Source organism: Sceloporus occidentalis, unplaced genomic scaffold (assembly GCF_023333645.1).
Source record: "Sceloporus occidentalis isolate IW3139 unplaced genomic scaffold, rSceOcc1.0.p SCAF_11, whole genome shotgun sequence".
NCBI lineage: Eukaryota > Metazoa > Chordata > Lepidosauria > Squamata > Phrynosomatidae > Sceloporus > Sceloporus occidentalis.
The window spans coordinates 21,553,371-21,570,146 of NW_028316991.1; the positions used below are offsets into that span (position 1 = coordinate 21,553,371).

The 16,776-nt window shown below is 39.7% G+C and overlaps 1 protein-coding gene across 1 annotated transcript in view; it reads left to right on the forward strand.

The window, feature by feature from the left end:
* LOC149305693 (thyroglobulin-like) overlaps positions 1-16,776 on the forward strand; it is a 90,382-nt gene that overhangs the window by 21,861 nt on the left and 51,745 nt on the right. Inside the window, exons 15-28 of the mRNA XM_089477295.1 lie at positions 320-482; positions 2,445-2,669; positions 3,058-3,204; positions 4,746-4,916; positions 7,028-7,150; positions 7,521-7,657; positions 8,638-8,746; positions 8,950-9,147; positions 10,429-10,584; positions 10,975-11,142; positions 11,539-11,658; positions 12,647-12,784; positions 14,071-14,247; positions 16,553-16,696. Coding sequence (XP_089333421.1) covers positions 320-482; positions 2,445-2,669; positions 3,058-3,204; positions 4,746-4,916; positions 7,028-7,150; positions 7,521-7,657; positions 8,638-8,746; positions 8,950-9,147; positions 10,429-10,584; positions 10,975-11,142; positions 11,539-11,658; positions 12,647-12,784; positions 14,071-14,247; positions 16,553-16,696 — 2,176 coding nt within the window. The remainder of the gene's footprint in view (positions 1-319; positions 483-2,444; positions 2,670-3,057; positions 3,205-4,745; positions 4,917-7,027; positions 7,151-7,520; positions 7,658-8,637; positions 8,747-8,949; positions 9,148-10,428; positions 10,585-10,974; positions 11,143-11,538; positions 11,659-12,646; positions 12,785-14,070; positions 14,248-16,552; positions 16,697-16,776) is intronic.

Sequence of the window (16,776 nt, forward strand, 5' to 3'; positions counted from 1 at the left end):
ATTGAATAAAAAAAATGGGAATACATTCCATGGTAAATCTGACAGGATGGCATATGATTTCAGAAGACTGGATCCATTGGTCGCTCTAGGTTTTTTGAGGAGCCCCTAAATGAAAAGGTTTAGAAGGACCCCATCTTAAGTACAATCGATACAAATAATATATGATGATGGAAATTATATAACGTAAAGGAACTTAATACTTAAGTATGCTTAAAGTATTAATCACAACCCAATGGTATGGCCAACAGGCCAGTCTGCCAAGCATTAGCGCTAAGATCATATTTCCTAAACACATATTTCTTGCCCCCTGTTTTTTTAGGTGAACTATTTTGGAAACAGAGGTTTAGGAACAGTTCCAGTCTGTGATGATTCCACGGTCCATGTGGAATGTTTGTCCACAGATCGCTTAGGGGTGAATGTCACGTGGAGAGCTCAGTTAGAGAATATCCAAGTGCCCTCGCTACCTAGTTTACATGACATTGGTAGGTACCGGAACACAATTCTTCGCGCTTGTTGAGTATGGCAATATTTAGCAGTAAATTCACATTATTTCAATGCACTGATGGCAAATATTTACTTATACACCCTATGTGGCAAAGGACATGTGCATGGACACCTATGTGACTTGTGGAGGTCTGTGGTGCCTCTGACTCATGAATTAACATTTTAATCACAAAGTTTGTGGTCTACTACACACCATGTCATCTCACTTAGCTCCTCTCCTTGCGTTCTTTCTATTCTTCTTTCTATTTAACCCCACTGTCCTACCCAACTTCCTCCTTTAACCTAGTTTATTATTTATTATATTGGGGCCACTTTCACTGGTAGCCCCCTACCCCCACATATTCTCCAAGTGCCACTCCTTTCATCATTCTGGCTCTCCTTACATCTCACCTTGGCCTTCTATGACCCTTTTACTGGTTGGTTTATCAGATTATAGCAACATGACTCAACACAAAGGGGCACCATCTCCGTCCCCTCAGGGCCCATAGGAATGCATGGACCTTGGGCAGCTTTGTCTTGTCTTGAAGATGGCCCTGTGTGTGCGTACCCCAACTTTTATACCCTTCTTGTGTTGCGTATTTTAAGCCCGCTTTTCTTTCTCTCCTATAACTGAATATAAGCAGCTAAATATAGCACCGTAACGAATTCTATGTGAACCATCTTTCCATGTGTCAGAACGAAGCAGTGTTTGCATTTCCTGAAAATGTTTCCACCAGTTCGATATATGAGCAGACGTGGTTTCACGTTACATCTCAAATCGCCATATGCAGACCACACGCTTTTCAAGCTCTCATCTTCCAGCTCTCTTCACTGACAGTCTAAATCTACGGAGTTTAACTCACTTAATAATTCCTGATGAATGCAAGATGTTCTGTGCCTAAAGAATGAAAAATATTGATTTCATATGAGTTTCAACAAGACTATTCTTAATAGCATAATAGGGTATATGTTTTATAACTGGTTTCATCTCATTTATTTCCAATAAACTCCCTTTATCTGCGGACCTGGAGGCCGGCATTATTATCCGTTGAAGTCCGTTCCTCCATAGACTTTTATTAGTCAGAGAGTCCGACTGGGCGATTAAGACCGAGCCATTCTATTATTTCCTACAGGCGGTATAAGGAGTTGGGGTGTTTTTCTAGTAGATTGTGCTCAGATAACAAATGGCTAATATGAAGCTGCCTGAAAACTTTATATTCTGTAAAAACTTCAACTTTTTTAAAAATTGAAACAGCAGAATATTTTTGAAAACTTATTTTTAATCTGATATTAGTAAAGATGGGTTTGATTTCCCCTTTAAGTCATCATGCGGTGCTTTAGATAAGTAGAAATTGATATGTGCTTCTGTTTCCTTTAAGATAGTAGCTTAACGGGAAATCTAATCATATTTAAAATGGATCTGTGGCTACTCATACTAATATTATTAAACCATTAAAAAAAATAAGCCTTTGGAACGAGAAACTGGGGAAAATTCTACTTGGAAAAAAGAGATCAGCGAACCTTATTGGGCAATATGTAATCAGAACTGTTCAAAAATAACCTTAACGCTAATGAATTTGTACTTACCCTTAATAATATTATTAAACCACAACATTTAAAAAATGAAGCCTTTGGGATGAGGAACTGGGGAAAATTCTAATTGGGGAAAAAAGAGATCAGCTAATCTTATTGGGCAATACGTAATGAGAAATGTTCAAAAATAACTAGAGACAGTCATGTTTTCCTAATTTTTAAAGCATTTTGGAATACATTTTTTCATCCTTTTTATTGCTTCTATACCCTTTTTTCTTGAAGGTAGATAAAACCAAGCTTACTAGTCCTACAGGGGGCAAAACTATGTAAAAAGCATGAAATATTATCGGAGATTGCTAACGCTTTAAAATGACGGTAGAATTATAGTTGCTCGTCATTTCCAAATTTCCAAACTTTTTCGTCTTTAGAAAAAGCAATTGTCGGCGAAAACCTGATTGGACGCTTCTTGTCCATTATTAAAACGGGCAACTATACTCTGAATTTGGACTCTAAGCTCTTCATCGCTGATACGACAGCGTTCTTCCCACGCGATGAAGATTTCAGCGTATCTCCACAAATCAACCTGGGCTGCAAAGATGGATTCCAGAAAATATCGAATTCTGATGAAGGGACTAGGAATCTGGGTGGATGCGGTAAATAATCTTAACTTTGATTATTTCAAAAATGTTGTTGATATGTACATACAGGTAGGGTTTATTCTGTTTCCCCTTTCTCTGTAGATTCCCCAAGTGTTCTGAAAGGGCTTTAATTCAATAATGATAGACATATATCTATAATTGCCTCTGGTACATTACCGTAAGATCAGAAGAGATTTGTGGAGCCATTTGTTAAAGGATATTTTGAACCTACATATATTAGTGAAAGTTCTATCTATCACTAGAAATGCGACTAAGGTCTGTGATTAAGGTCTGAGTCTTTACAGCAGGAGAAATGGGCCGACTAGATGGTTCTTAACCGCTGTCAAATTCTATGTTTCTATTAAGGATGCCATATTGAACTTTGTTTCATTCTACTTCCTAGTTATTTGCCCACCTGGAACTTCTGCTCAGGAAGGATGTAGACCATGTCCCAAAGGTTCTTACCAGGAGAACGCCGGAAGCCCAGCCTGCATGAAATGTCCGCTAGGAACAACTACTGCCTATTCGGGAGCCTACAAGAAAAGCCAATGTGAGTTCTTTCCACAATAAATAATAATTTATACAGAAATTATTTTTTTTTTATTATAATATAGCGTGTTAAGTTCTAATTAGGACATACCTCTGTATATCTTGTATGGTTTGGCTGTATTCCTGTGGTCAAATCAGCCCGGGTGTCTGTAATCTATCAGTGTGGTTGACCTATTAAGACTGATTTCAACAGTTTTCACCTGTTCAAAAAACAGAACCTATTAAAATAAATTGTGCGCCATGTTTTTATTGGAACCACACAATGTAGGTGTGACTGCGGCTCCCGCGGCAGATTTGGTGCTGCAGTGCATGGCCGGCGGCTGGACATGTCCGACTGCAGGTTGAGGGAGCATAAAAATGTAGTGTGGGGCCACACATATCTAGCCAGTGTCCGCACTTACGTCATCAGGTGGCCACTGGCCTTAAAGTGACAGTCCGCCCAGACCCCTGAAGTCTATTGAGGTATATCGAGCCTTAAACTGAAAAAGTCCTTATAATAATAGTATTTAGGAAAGAAATACTAGATCTATCAGCCATTACATATTAACTCCGTGAACACCATGTTTACCGCATCCTCACACAGATGCTGAAGTAAATACGTTCATTATAACGACGTGGTCCTTATGGCCAGGAATGATTAAAAAAAATGCCATGGTAGAGTTTATTGAACGGAGATTCCTGGCCGTATGTTTTCACTTAACATCCAAATTTCAACAAGTCGTTACGTGTTCTAAATGGATCCTGATGGGAAGCTTTGTATTCCAATCATCAGTAAATCATTTGTGTTCGTATTGTATACGTGTTTTAACATTACGTGGTATAATTATGACGTAGTTACGTAGTATAATTATCATGTGTTCCAGCTTTAGGGGATCTTCTCTGTATAGGTTGTTGAGGCCTTGTGAACGTATAGGGATTATCAATAGGACAACCTAGTCTACGATGGGTTAGGAGCCCTGTGAGACCATGCTGTTTGACATGGGGGTGGTAGACTAAAATCCCCATCATGCCCATGTAAGAGGTTTAATTTTGGGCAGCTCAACTATAGATGAGACACTGATGAGGTACTTTGGCCAGTAGCAAGCGGACCCCCAGTGGTATGGGTGAAAGATAAGACATGTTGGGGGGAGCGATTATATGGGATGAGGTATGAAGGTTATAGTGGTGATGAAATGGCATCTATAGATTTTTGCCATTTGGGAATGATTAATACGATTTGCACCACTGATGGAGTAGGGGAGATGGATGAGATGGTCACAGAGTTTGGAAAGAGGAAGGAGACAGATATAACGACAAGCACTGGTGCAGCCTGATCTCCCAGGCTATGTGCCATTTTTAAATCGTGACATAATAAACTTGCCCTGGGGTCCTGTTTCCATACAGCCCTCCAATGTTCTCCCCACCTCGCCCTGGCCACTCCATACGTCTTGTACCACCTTGCACCCAGAGCAGATACCAAACTGCACCTTCATTTTATATTATTCACTAAATACCGGAGCAAATGGTTTATTCACGATCATATCTTTTCCTTTCCTACGAAAGGTGAGACCAGGTGCCAGATGAACACAGTTGGCTTGTTGTGTGATGATAAAGGCCGGTACCTACCGTCCCAGAAGGATGAGACAATGAAGAAATATTATTGTGTCGATGTTTCTGGAGAAAAGTTGACATGGACAGAAGTTGATTCCAAACTCACGAATGATCAGTGTTTAGGTAGGTGTCAAAAGAGAAATGTGTGTAATGAGTAACATCTCTTTACTTTATTTCTTTTCTTTTATTGATATTGATTAATATATTTTGGGCTGTTTTTATTACTGAGCCTTTTTCCTGGATTTGCCCCTATGTGCTGAATGTTGCCAGGAGGTATCATCATCATCATCATCACAAAAAGCAATGTTTAACAGTTTAACAGTTAATTCATCATTTTTTTATAAAATATAGACATTTTTTTTATTTACATCCACATTGTTTGGTGTTGGCAAAACAGAACTGTGGGCACTTTTCACCTGATCATTTCAAAATCCATACAATATGGATAATTCCCTTTAACGTGACTTTAAAGTGGAAATGGTATATTTCTCCAGTACTGGGACGTGGCAGGGCATTGAGGTCTAGATTTATTAAATAAAGGGAAGGTTTAGTGCTCTTCATATACCACACATCTTGGCTACCCGCTGAACTGTCTCCAGACAGTGCCTATAAACTAAACCACAGTAGGCCGATCTTTTTTGGGTCATATATACATATTCAATGTGCCTCTTTTTAGTTAGGAATTTTATTCTAGTTGAACATGAAATTAATTAGAAATCCAGCTGTAAATTACTATTGTAGCTGATTTTAATGGAATCTCTTCATGGGCGTTCATCGCTCTTTATCACTCCCATCACTCCTGTGTTCCAGTGGCCCTTTATCACTCCCATCACTCCTGTGTTCCAATGGCCCTTTATTACTCCCATCACTCCTGTGTTCAAATGGCCCTTTATCACTCCCATCACTCCTGTGTTCCAATGGCCCTTTATCACTCCCATCACTCCTGTGTTCCAATGGCCCTTCATCACTCCCATCACTCCTGTGTTCAAATGGCCCTTTATCACTCCCATCACTCCTGTGTTCCAATGGCCCTTTATCACTCCCATCACTCCTGTGCTCCAATGGCCCTTTATCACTCCCATCACTCATGTATTTCAACGGCCCTTTATCACTCCCATCACTCCCATGTTCCAATGGCCCTTTATCACTCCCATCACTCCCCTGTTCCAACGGCACATTGTGTTTGTTAATCCAAGTTAAAGTTTAAAAGGCTAATTGATGGTTAGAAAACCCTTTTTTGTAATTATGTTACAGCCAGGAATTTTTGAGTGACCCCAAACTTTTGAAGGTTCTGTATGTCGTTTTCTTACAATATTTGGGTTATCAGCCTGCAGCTGCTTTTTTAGTATTCTTTTGGTTCAGCAGGTGATTGATACAGAACCTTTTTTTAAAGCTAAGCTCGCGCTCCAGTCCGGTCTTGTCACATCAGATGAACCCTACATCAATTCAACCTGGACCTAGCAGCCTTGAACTCCTTATTTAGTAGATATCACCCCTGAAATGAAACTCGTGATAAAGGCCTCTAAAAAGTCTTCTAATATTTTTTGGGGCTATCGATATATGATGTAAATACCTATTCTCTAATTTGATCTCAGCATGGCTGTGCAGATATATGGATGTAAGGATGAACCATTTGTGAAGTTCCCAAGAGACTGCGTACCTTTACCTGTAGCTGTGCCGAAACACAGAGCCCCCCCTGCAAGCTTCGTAAAGAAATGCCCATCCTCCGTGTTTGTAGTCTGATGGGTCTCGCCGACTCTCATAATGGGAACTTGGCCAAATCTATATCAAATTAGGACCAAAAAAACCCGATAGTCCCCAGCATCTGATTGGTTGCCAATGTATCAACTAACTAAAAGGTAGCAGAGATCACTATAAGGAAGCAAAAAAGTTGGGGAACATTTTTAGAATTCTTCTGATTGGATCTATGACACCTCCTCTCTCACTTACTCAGGTCCCCTCCGGAGAACAGGGCTCTCCTCACCGTCTATTGTTTTGTCTCAGATACTTTAACCTTCTGTTGTAGAGCTCTGTTGAATATCATAATACTTTGTAACTGAATCTTATCCCTAACAATAGGCTTTGTTGTCCACCAGACAGCCGGACAACCATTAGATCAACAGTTGAGCATCTTACAATCCGCACATGGATGCAGTCTGGAATAGAAATTGGATTTATTGAGTCTGGCTGGCGTTCTCGTCTGGAAAAAATAAAATATCTGTTTTCTATTCTAGCGTTAAGAAGGTTCCAATTAGTTTCCGAGGACAAGATTATCCTCTTGACGGATGAAGATTCTGTAAAGATTAAGTCCAAGCGAATAGATGGACAGAAGGAGAAATATTTGGATTGCTTTATGGGTAAGTTGACTTGCTAGAACTGACGAGAGGACATAAAGTTCTGGGACATACCAATAAATCATCTTCTGACACCGGCAGTGTATACCAAGCATCAAAAAGGATGTTTTGTTGTTTTTTTTCTCGTATTGTATCACAACGATCCAAGAAGGCATGGATGTGAACCCACGGCCGCGTTGTATTAAGTTTGTTCTAGATCAGATTTCCACAGCAACAACGTTCTAGGTCAGATAGCCAGAGGGCGTTCTATCCATTTTGAAACGTCAGCTCCCACTATCCTGTGACAGTGGGAGTTATAGTTTCTAGAGATATAATTTGCCTTCTAGTGAACTATATTATTTTCCCAACACTTCGTTCTACTACATTGTTCTAGACTGTGCGATGGAAGAATCGTGTGACTACCTCAGCGTGTCCACTAACGGATCTCAAACGGTTTGCGAACAATATAGCGGGGATGAGCCTAATATCATCTGCACAACTACAAAGCAGGTACCACCATCATTACTACCGGTAATCTGCATGTATTATGATAGAGAAGCAAAACATATCGACAGACAGGATCAATGGAGTTGATTTGTTTGCCCAACTGAAATTAAACTATATATACACGTCATCACTAGATGTGGGTGAAGACTGTGGATTCCTGTCTATAGGTGAAATAAAGCTAAATAAAGGTAAAACTTAACATTTATAAGGCTAATCAAAATATTACCGCCATAACAGAAACAACTATTAATGGGCAACATAGAGCGTAGACAAACCTTAACGTTGGTAGAAGTTGAAGATTAAGATGTAGGGTGTGTAATTTCCCTGTTATTGGGTAATTCTGTAAACAAGAATAATACAATATAGAATAATATTTCACTAATAGTCTTCTTCTGGAAAGAGAAATTAAAAATATAAATTTACCCCCCCCCATAAGCTAAAAAAAGAGCCGTTATGTCCACCTGGACCAGCTTTGTCTTCGCAGAGTTTAAATGTCTTGTGGATGTTCCGTTGGCGAGGGGCAAAGAATGTGATTGGCTGAAAACCACATCAATCAAATAAACACAACAAAATTGGATTTGGGAGAAATAACAAATAATTTGTAAAGAATAATGTCTTTAAAAAAAAAAAAAAAAATTTGTTAATTTTGTTATTGGACCGATAACACTTTAGTGTCTTGTTTTTTTTTTTTTATGCTCCGTACTGAGATTTGATTCTGTGTTCATCCTTGTGTACATTAGCAGGGGTTTCTTCTGTAGTACTGCTATTTTAAAGACTTTAATAAAAGTTACATTTTAGTTTAATTTACATTGAGATTTTTTTGCATTGTGACAAGAACAATAGGAACTGCAGTTTTCCTTTGTCTGGAATCATTTTATGGCTGTTTATTGGACGCAGCGGGGCTCCTGCCAGCCATCAACAGAGAGAAAGAAAAGGAAATATCAATTAGGAAAATCATTTTATTTAATTTGTAAACTTAGAAATACTTGTTATATTTTATCTAGATGCAGGGAGTCCTCGGAAACGCAGCCTCTGCCAGCATGGAAGGCCTCACTTGCCGGTTTAAAATAAAACCAACCTCTACGAACAGCCTTACCGTTTATCGCAAAAAGGGTAAATAGACAACATTAACTTTAAATGATTTAATCACCTAGGCCAGAATAACAGTATCCTCCCTCTCGGTTATTAATCGAATTCCTTGTGACCAAAGTTGACTTCATTAAAAGTCCTTTTTACAATTAGAAAAGTAAGATTTTTTTTAAAATATATAAATATGAGCATTTTACCAATTTCTACAATATTGTAATTTTTCCTAGGACATGAATCTCCCGAGATTGGTCTGGGAATCTATGAAAATACAGAGTTTGGAAACACAGTTTCAGGAGTGTACAATACGTCGGTTTTCTCTGCGGAGGACGCAAGTCTAACCGACGCGCTTTCCTTTTGCCGTCAGACTTGCCGCCGGGACCCCTGCTGTAATGGATTCATACTCAGCCAGGTTATTTTAAACAGAGGTAATGCCAATTGCACAGGTAGACCTAATGTATCGGTTTGTCTTAGTCTGTCCATTCTCGTCTTGTCAGACCCCTTGAATATATGTATTGTATTAAGCGCTGCGTAAACTGTTGGCGCTATATAAATAAAAGATGATAATAATAATAATAGTCTGTTCGTCCAGCCCTTTGTGCAAAGCTGTTTAAAAAATCGAGATAAAAAACCCCCTAAAAACAAAGACAGAGTTTCAGGGAATAGATCCCTTGCGAAAAAATTACTGCAGTTTTTCTGTAGTAATACTGCTGTTTTTTGGACATGAAAAAACTGCAATACTGCACTTTTACTGCAGTTTTACTGCATTTCTACTTCACTGTACTGCAGTTTTACTGCACATTTACTGCGCTTTTTTTTTTATATTGCAAACGTACAGTTGTGCTTCAATGTACTGCAGCTTTATTGCATTTGTACTTCCGTACAATTACAACTGCAGTAAAAGTGCAGTACAGTGAAGTACAAATGCAGTAAAAGTGCAGTAAATGTGCAGTAATACTGCAGTAAAAGTGCAGTATTGCAGTTTTTTCATGTCCAAAAAACTGCAGTATTACTTCAGAAAAACTGCAGTAATTTTTTCGTAAGGGAATGGTAGGAATGAATAGTCTATTCACCAAAGAGCTTACAGTCTTAGCAGATGGGTTTTAGAAGCCAATGGCTTATGACACCAGGAGAGCCAAATGGAATCCACGATCCAATATCAACCCACCAGCCACCAGTCAAAGTCGAACTTCAGTTCATGTACTGGTAGAGATAGAATGTGACCCGGTATAACTCGGCGACTTCACGGATATCATATTCAGGACCTCCTGCTACAACTCGGATTCTGAGTTTAAGGTCTAGTGACAAGACCTGTTTGTTGTACTGTATTAAGCTCTTCCACGCCTCGAGGTTCGAGGTACATATCTCCTGTCCAAAAATGAGCACCAAAAAATGTTGTAGTAAAGATCGCAGAGGTGTAGGCGTGCTGTCTATATCCAGTTGGTGTCGAGGGCTATTATAGTTAATCTGACATTAGTATGATGTTGTAAAAAAAAATTGAAAATAATATTAGATTCCATTTCAAGTGAAGCGATGGAAACAGAAGGCTAGATATTCTACACTACAAAGGCTTCCAAATATCTTTCTCCGTAGAAATCTTCAGACACGTCCTGAGTCTCGAGGTATCCCATGCGGAGGGCAGATGCTGCTTTACATTCTGCAGATAGCTTTAATGATCCTAATAAACTGATCTTGGTTTTTTTTTCCAGATAAAATAAATATATTTAGCCGTCGTATTAATCACAATGAATTCATTAAAAACAAGCCAGCTTTATATAAAGAATGTGCAGCATCTGCTGTCCTCATGGAACGTTACCAGATTGTAAGAAGCGTATTGATCTTTGAACAATGTCGATGCCTTTCAAGTATTTTATCAGATAGGAGAAACGCACATTCCATGCAATATTTTATTCTTTAGTGTTTTTTTTATTGTGCGGCTCATTGTAGTTGGTATTGTGGCTGCAGTTATTATGTTCTTATATTAGTGTATCGCTATATAGATAGATTAGATAGATGATAAAAAGAAGACCGAAAGTTTGGTGTTTTTCCTTGTTTTTGAAAGAAAATCATATTTTGTTCATTAAAATAACATGCAATGGATCAGAAATCCAGCGCAGACGGGGTTAATGTTGTAAATGACTATTGTAGTTGGAAATGGCTGATTTTAATGGAAAATCTACATTCACCCTAACGTATGTAATAATGAACTTTCCGAACTGCAATATCTTCCTCCTTATTGTCTACTTGTACTTTAGGTACAATTCTTTGCGGCTTGCTGAGCTCTCCAGACGTTCTTTTGTGTCATGTGAATGACTGGAGTGAAACCTCAACGCTGGGAGGTGATGGAGTGTGCAAAGGTGTTAGATCCAACAAGGAGCAGAAGACCTTTTCATTCTACCTGGGAGGACAAGAATTCACAGGCAGTAAGTACCCGTCTGTTGAGGAGGAGACTCAAAGGCTGTCGCGTGGACTGTAGAAACGTAAACTTCTTCTTGATTTGTGTCCTGTTGTATCCTGGACACCCTGGGACCGCTCTGCACATTGTTAGAAGTAGGATTGGGTTACATGATTCCGTGTATTAACTACTACAGAACACCACCACCCATAAAGTAGTGTGGAAATGTTCTCTTGCTGACATCATGGAATGCCATGCAAAATCGCATACGTTGTAATGCCTACATCATATCGTGTGACGTAAACACCAGGATATACGTAACTGGCAACTATGGGCAGAAACACTTTTTTTCTAGAGTAGAACCTATTTTGTCCGCTATGATATAAAGACATAAAGCATAATATTATCACATATTAAATTGAAGGTTACTCGCTGTTGTCCAAGAGCCTTGGTAAAGTGGAATATAGCACAGAATTAACCACTGAAGTGAAAGAAGAAATCCAGCGCGTCTTCATCACTTTCCAGAGGGTTTTCCTGCTCAGAGGTATGGAGTCTTTTTCTGTCATGGGAAATTTTTTAATAGTCATCTCATCACACAACTGTAATTTCTCTCTTTGTTGTTCTATGCACCTTTATACTTTATATATTGATTGTTTAAGAGAAAAGAATGACCCTTATAGTTCATATTTATAAGTAAGAAAAGCTTTAATATGAATAAAATGGAGTTTTGACGATGACAACTTAGTCTAAAGTAACCTACAATCCTGATCCTTGCAGATCCTGATAAGAAGACGTTGGCCGGTGACTCTGGATGCCGTCCCATTGACGGACTAGTACAGGCTTCTATTGTGTCAGGTGAAGCTATATGTTCATGGAAATTGTGTCACCCTATAAGTTAAGATCTATGACACAAGAGGTAGAATGTGTTTTGTACAAGTGTGCAATTTTACTTCAATCTGTGTCACTGTTGTTTGTGATAAGATGGTGGTCAAATCATTATGAAGAACGGTTCTGGGCAACGTGTGGAGCAATCACCATGGGAACTAGAATATTTATGCTGAGTCCTCCACAAATAGCACGTCTCACCAGAATTGATCGTTATAAATATTCCAAAATGCTGCTTAGGTTTCCTTTATCGAATCCATGTGGATTTTGTACATGAAAGAGCTCCATACTTCCCAGAAGTCCCATTTTTGGGCGCTGTCCCAGGTAGCTGCCCCAATTGTCCCACTTTAGAGGACAGTAGGGATCGTGGTCCGATTGGGCAAGTCTTTTTATCTCTTCTGTCTGTAAAATCAAAGGAGGCCTTTGCTGTTACAACACAGACCTCCGTCGTAGTTCCTACGTGGCGGCCTCATGATGTTCTGCAGCAAGCAACACATGGGAGACACCTGAAACGTTGGTGGGGTGCGGAGCTCGAGTACACACATAGAAACCATGTTCAAAAGATGGAGAATGTGATTGTAATTGAACTAGTATTTACGGGTTTAGAAACGGGCTCATTGTGGAGTTCTTTTTTCTAATACCCACAGATTCTGTTATGGAGCTTTTCGTTCCGGTGGAAAGTGATACGGTTACAGTCGACAAGGAGGCTTCACTAGCAAAGCAGCAATACTGGATTTCCAAACAACGTTACTCATCCAAACAAGCTACCCAGTGGTGTCTTACACGTAAGATATTTTAATCCATTTAATATTATAGACTTACCCCCCCTACACCAGATTTCTCACCCGCTGTCCATCAACAAGGCTGTCGGCTGGCCAGTCTTAGACCAAGTAGCACCACAACCAAGAATATTCTCTTGCCCCCCCCCCATTCTTTTACATAGATGCCAATATTCGGGCAGTGAAGAAGCTGTACAGGGTAGGGTGCAGGGCAATCATTCATTATGCAGGGGAACACATGGCGCATCACGCTCGGCAAAGGAAATACCATATTTGCCTGAATATAGGCTGCACTTTCCCCCACTTTAAGTCTTTAAATTAGGGGTGCGGCCTATATTCGGGGTTTAGTGCAGGGATGCGCAGTTCGTATCCCCCAACGCCCGGGACATGTAGTTCCGGGCGGGTGTTTTTTTTCTCTTTTTTATTTAGCCCTTCTGCTCTGGACGTCTGCACAATGCGCGTATTAAACCTCCGCTGGTGGCACTTCCGCCGGGGCTTCTATGGTGGAGCACCGGTGTGACATAACCTTCCGGCGCTCTACCATAGAAGCCCCACACATTGCGCAGACGTCCACCGGCCGGCCCCGCTAGACACCAGGGAGCCTGAGGGTGCATTGGTAAGTCTAAGTGGCATTTCTAGGGGGCATAAAGGATATCTGGGGGAGAGTGGCATATCTATAAAGAAAAAAAGAGCATATTTATATCTATAAGTAAGGTGCATTATGAATTAAGGGAGGGACCTTAAAATGGCTATTGGTTTTCTGTTTGTATAGAACATATGCTGACAAACTGTATAATAGATACCAAAAATGTTACAATACATGTATTCCTGTTCATTAGTTAAAACACTGTTTTACCATTCCACTCATGTGTATATTTTCTTTAAAATACCACCAAACTTTGAGGGTGCGGCCTATATTCAAGACAATACGGTAATTGCTCTCCCCCCTACTCTGTACCGCTTCCTTGCTGCTCAGTGACGCTCTGCACAGGAATTCAAAAGGAAATCCTTAAGATAAAAAAATAATAATAAATTAATAAATAATAAATAAATAATATTATTATAATAGATAATAATAATAATAAAAATATTTCCAAGGGAATTGAAACCAGATATGAGCAGTTTTGTTAAGTTAATTAATTATTTACGATAACATTCATAATAATAATAAGGGATCTAATAAACAGGTTGATTATCCGCAGCAAGAAAAAATTTAGAACTTTATGAATCTACAGAATGTTTTTCTCATTAATAAAACTGGAAAATCTGGAGATCGTGTGTCTTTATTTTAGGATGCAAGGAAGAAGAGTCTTGGTGTCGACTGGCAGATTTACAAGACTCCACAAAAGAATATTTCACGTGCATCATTTACCCAGAAACACGGAAATGCAGTAATACAAATGACCTGGTGCCCGACAGATGCGATATCGCCTTAAACAGCAATCCCCAGCTCTTACATAGCAGAAAAGGTTTGTGATCATCAATGCGTTAACCTGTTACACACACACAACGGGCTGCAATTGATTCATTTTATATAAATATATATATATATTTATATTATTATATATATTCATATTAATTTATTTGTATTAATATATATATATATATTAATATATATGTTGGTTTCTTTCTGCAGAGATTCTGGGTAACAAGGTAAAACACTTTTACACGAATTTACCGTACCGCAAACTAACTGAAATATCTGTAAGGAACAAGATTAGCATGACTGGGAAAAGTGTATCAAATGGGTAAGAAAATGCCAATTAGAAGAAATGCATGGTTATGGGTAAAATGAATAGTCCTTTATTAATCAATGGTTAAAAGTTATCCCTATGATGCTCTGCAGTTCCGGCTTCCCTATGTTTATATAGTTTGTTTACTAAAAAAAGTGTTTTTGTCTAAGAACATAGGGAGTTGATCAGAATAAAATATTGGAATATATACATTACGCAGTGTTACCCTAAAATGCAGGTTTTTGGCGGCTTTATGTAGTGCGTAAAAGTGAACAGAAGCTGCCAGTCCCCTTAAATGTAATGTCATGTGCTTAGATCATATGCATAGCTACACTACTGAAATTCCCTTGTTTTTTAAAAGCAGATTTTGTCCATTAAAATAACATGAAATGGATCAGAAATCCAGCGCAGACGGGGTTAGTGCTGTAAATGACTATTGTAGCTGGAAAGGGCTGACTTTTAATGGAATCTCTTCATAGGCATACAGAGGCCTTTTATCACTCCCATCACTCCTTTATCACTCCCATTACTCCTGTGTTCAAATGGCCCTTTATCACTCCCATCAATCTTGTGTTCCAATGGCCCTTTATCACTCCCATCACTCCTGTGTTCCAATGGCCCTTTATCACTCCCATTACTCCTGTGTTCAAATGGCCCTTTATCACTCCCATCACTCTTGTGTTCCAATGGCCCTTTATCACTCCCATCACTCCTGTGTTCCAATGGCCCTTTATCACTCACATCACTCCTGTGTTCCACTGGCCCTTTATCACTCTCATCACAGAAATTTCCTTGTTTTCCTTGTTTTCCAGCTCAGTGACCCCAAACTTTCAAATGGTAGTCTAGTAACTCTCCGAGTTCTGCCCAGAGTCTCCAGGTCACCATGGTCTGTCTTTGGGCTGAAGGAGCAGCGTTTAGGCACACTATTCCTCTCCCACTTATTACAAATTTAAGGTGTCAAATGGTAGCCCTTCCCATGTCTGCAGCTAGCCATGCCCCTCACTAAACCCCTCTCTCGTAGAGAGGGTGGGCTGCAGGTAGACTGAGCTGAGAAGTCTCCAGGTATACATGTATGTTGGTGGAAACTCCGGTTTGGAAAAAGGATTTTCACCTTGAGAGCTTCTGGGGGAGGAGGGTGGAGAGTTTCAAGGCGTAGTCCAGTTACCGTATCGTTTAATATTGCTTAATATTTGGAGGGATAAAACAAACAGTGAATTTAATATTTTCTGTTTGTGCGCCTAGATTTTTCGAGTGTGAGCTCCAATGTGATGCAGACCCCTGCTGTAAAGGGTTCGGATATTTGCAGCGATCCAGACTGACAGGTAGTTCGTCATTGTCTTGGCTTATACATTTTTACCAAAACTAAATCTCTGCTCTGATCATGGTAAATATAGTTTGTGCTTTTAGCTCTCAGTATATTCTTATTGGAGGCCTTTGACCTACTGAAGTCCTCTAGCACTATTGTGCTCTGCTGAGCTCTGCCTTGTGCTTTCTTGTGCTTAATTAGTATTCTCATTGTTCTTGCGCATACCAGGGAACTTTCCAGGCATGTTCCGCCTATTCTGCTCTTCGTGGGAGGGAACTGGGTTAAGAGACAAGGCTAGCCCCAATATGTGAAAGAGGGGTGGGTTGTAGGCGTATCTAGGTTGTGAGTGGGCTTAGTCAAACACCACTCTGCAACACCCAGATATAGAAGCTCTGATACCCTGTATCTTGAAGGCAAACCCGAGGAGTTACCAGGAACAGTTTATGAGCCTTCAAGCCCAGACTAGGCTTCCAGAAGAATTGTGATATCTACAGAATTAGAATAAGTAGAATAAATTCTTGCTTTCCATACAATTATCCAGGTGGTTTCTTGAGAGCTGATGGTGGCCATAATGTACATGTCAGGTTGCATTATTTGAGATCATGGTAATGGTCAGGAGAATGTTTCCCTTCATATTATGTAACCTCTACACTTAACTGGTGGCTTTAGGCTTATAAATGCTGAGCTAGACGATTAAAGTAGGGGCTGTTTTCCAGGTCTGTTTTCTTTCTGCAGGATCAGAATTGCTGTGTTTAACCCTTGGAAGTCTGGGGATCCAGTCCTGCAGTGGTACAGATAGTAGCTCCTGGCGTGTTACCGACTGCAGCACTGGGAATGAAGGCATGGAGAGTCATCCCTTTGGGTGGTTCCAGAAGCCAGGTGAGCACCTAGAGGTCCAAATAAAATCATAAAAATATAAACTCCTCCTTTTGTGCGCTAATAATGGACGTTTTAGGGTA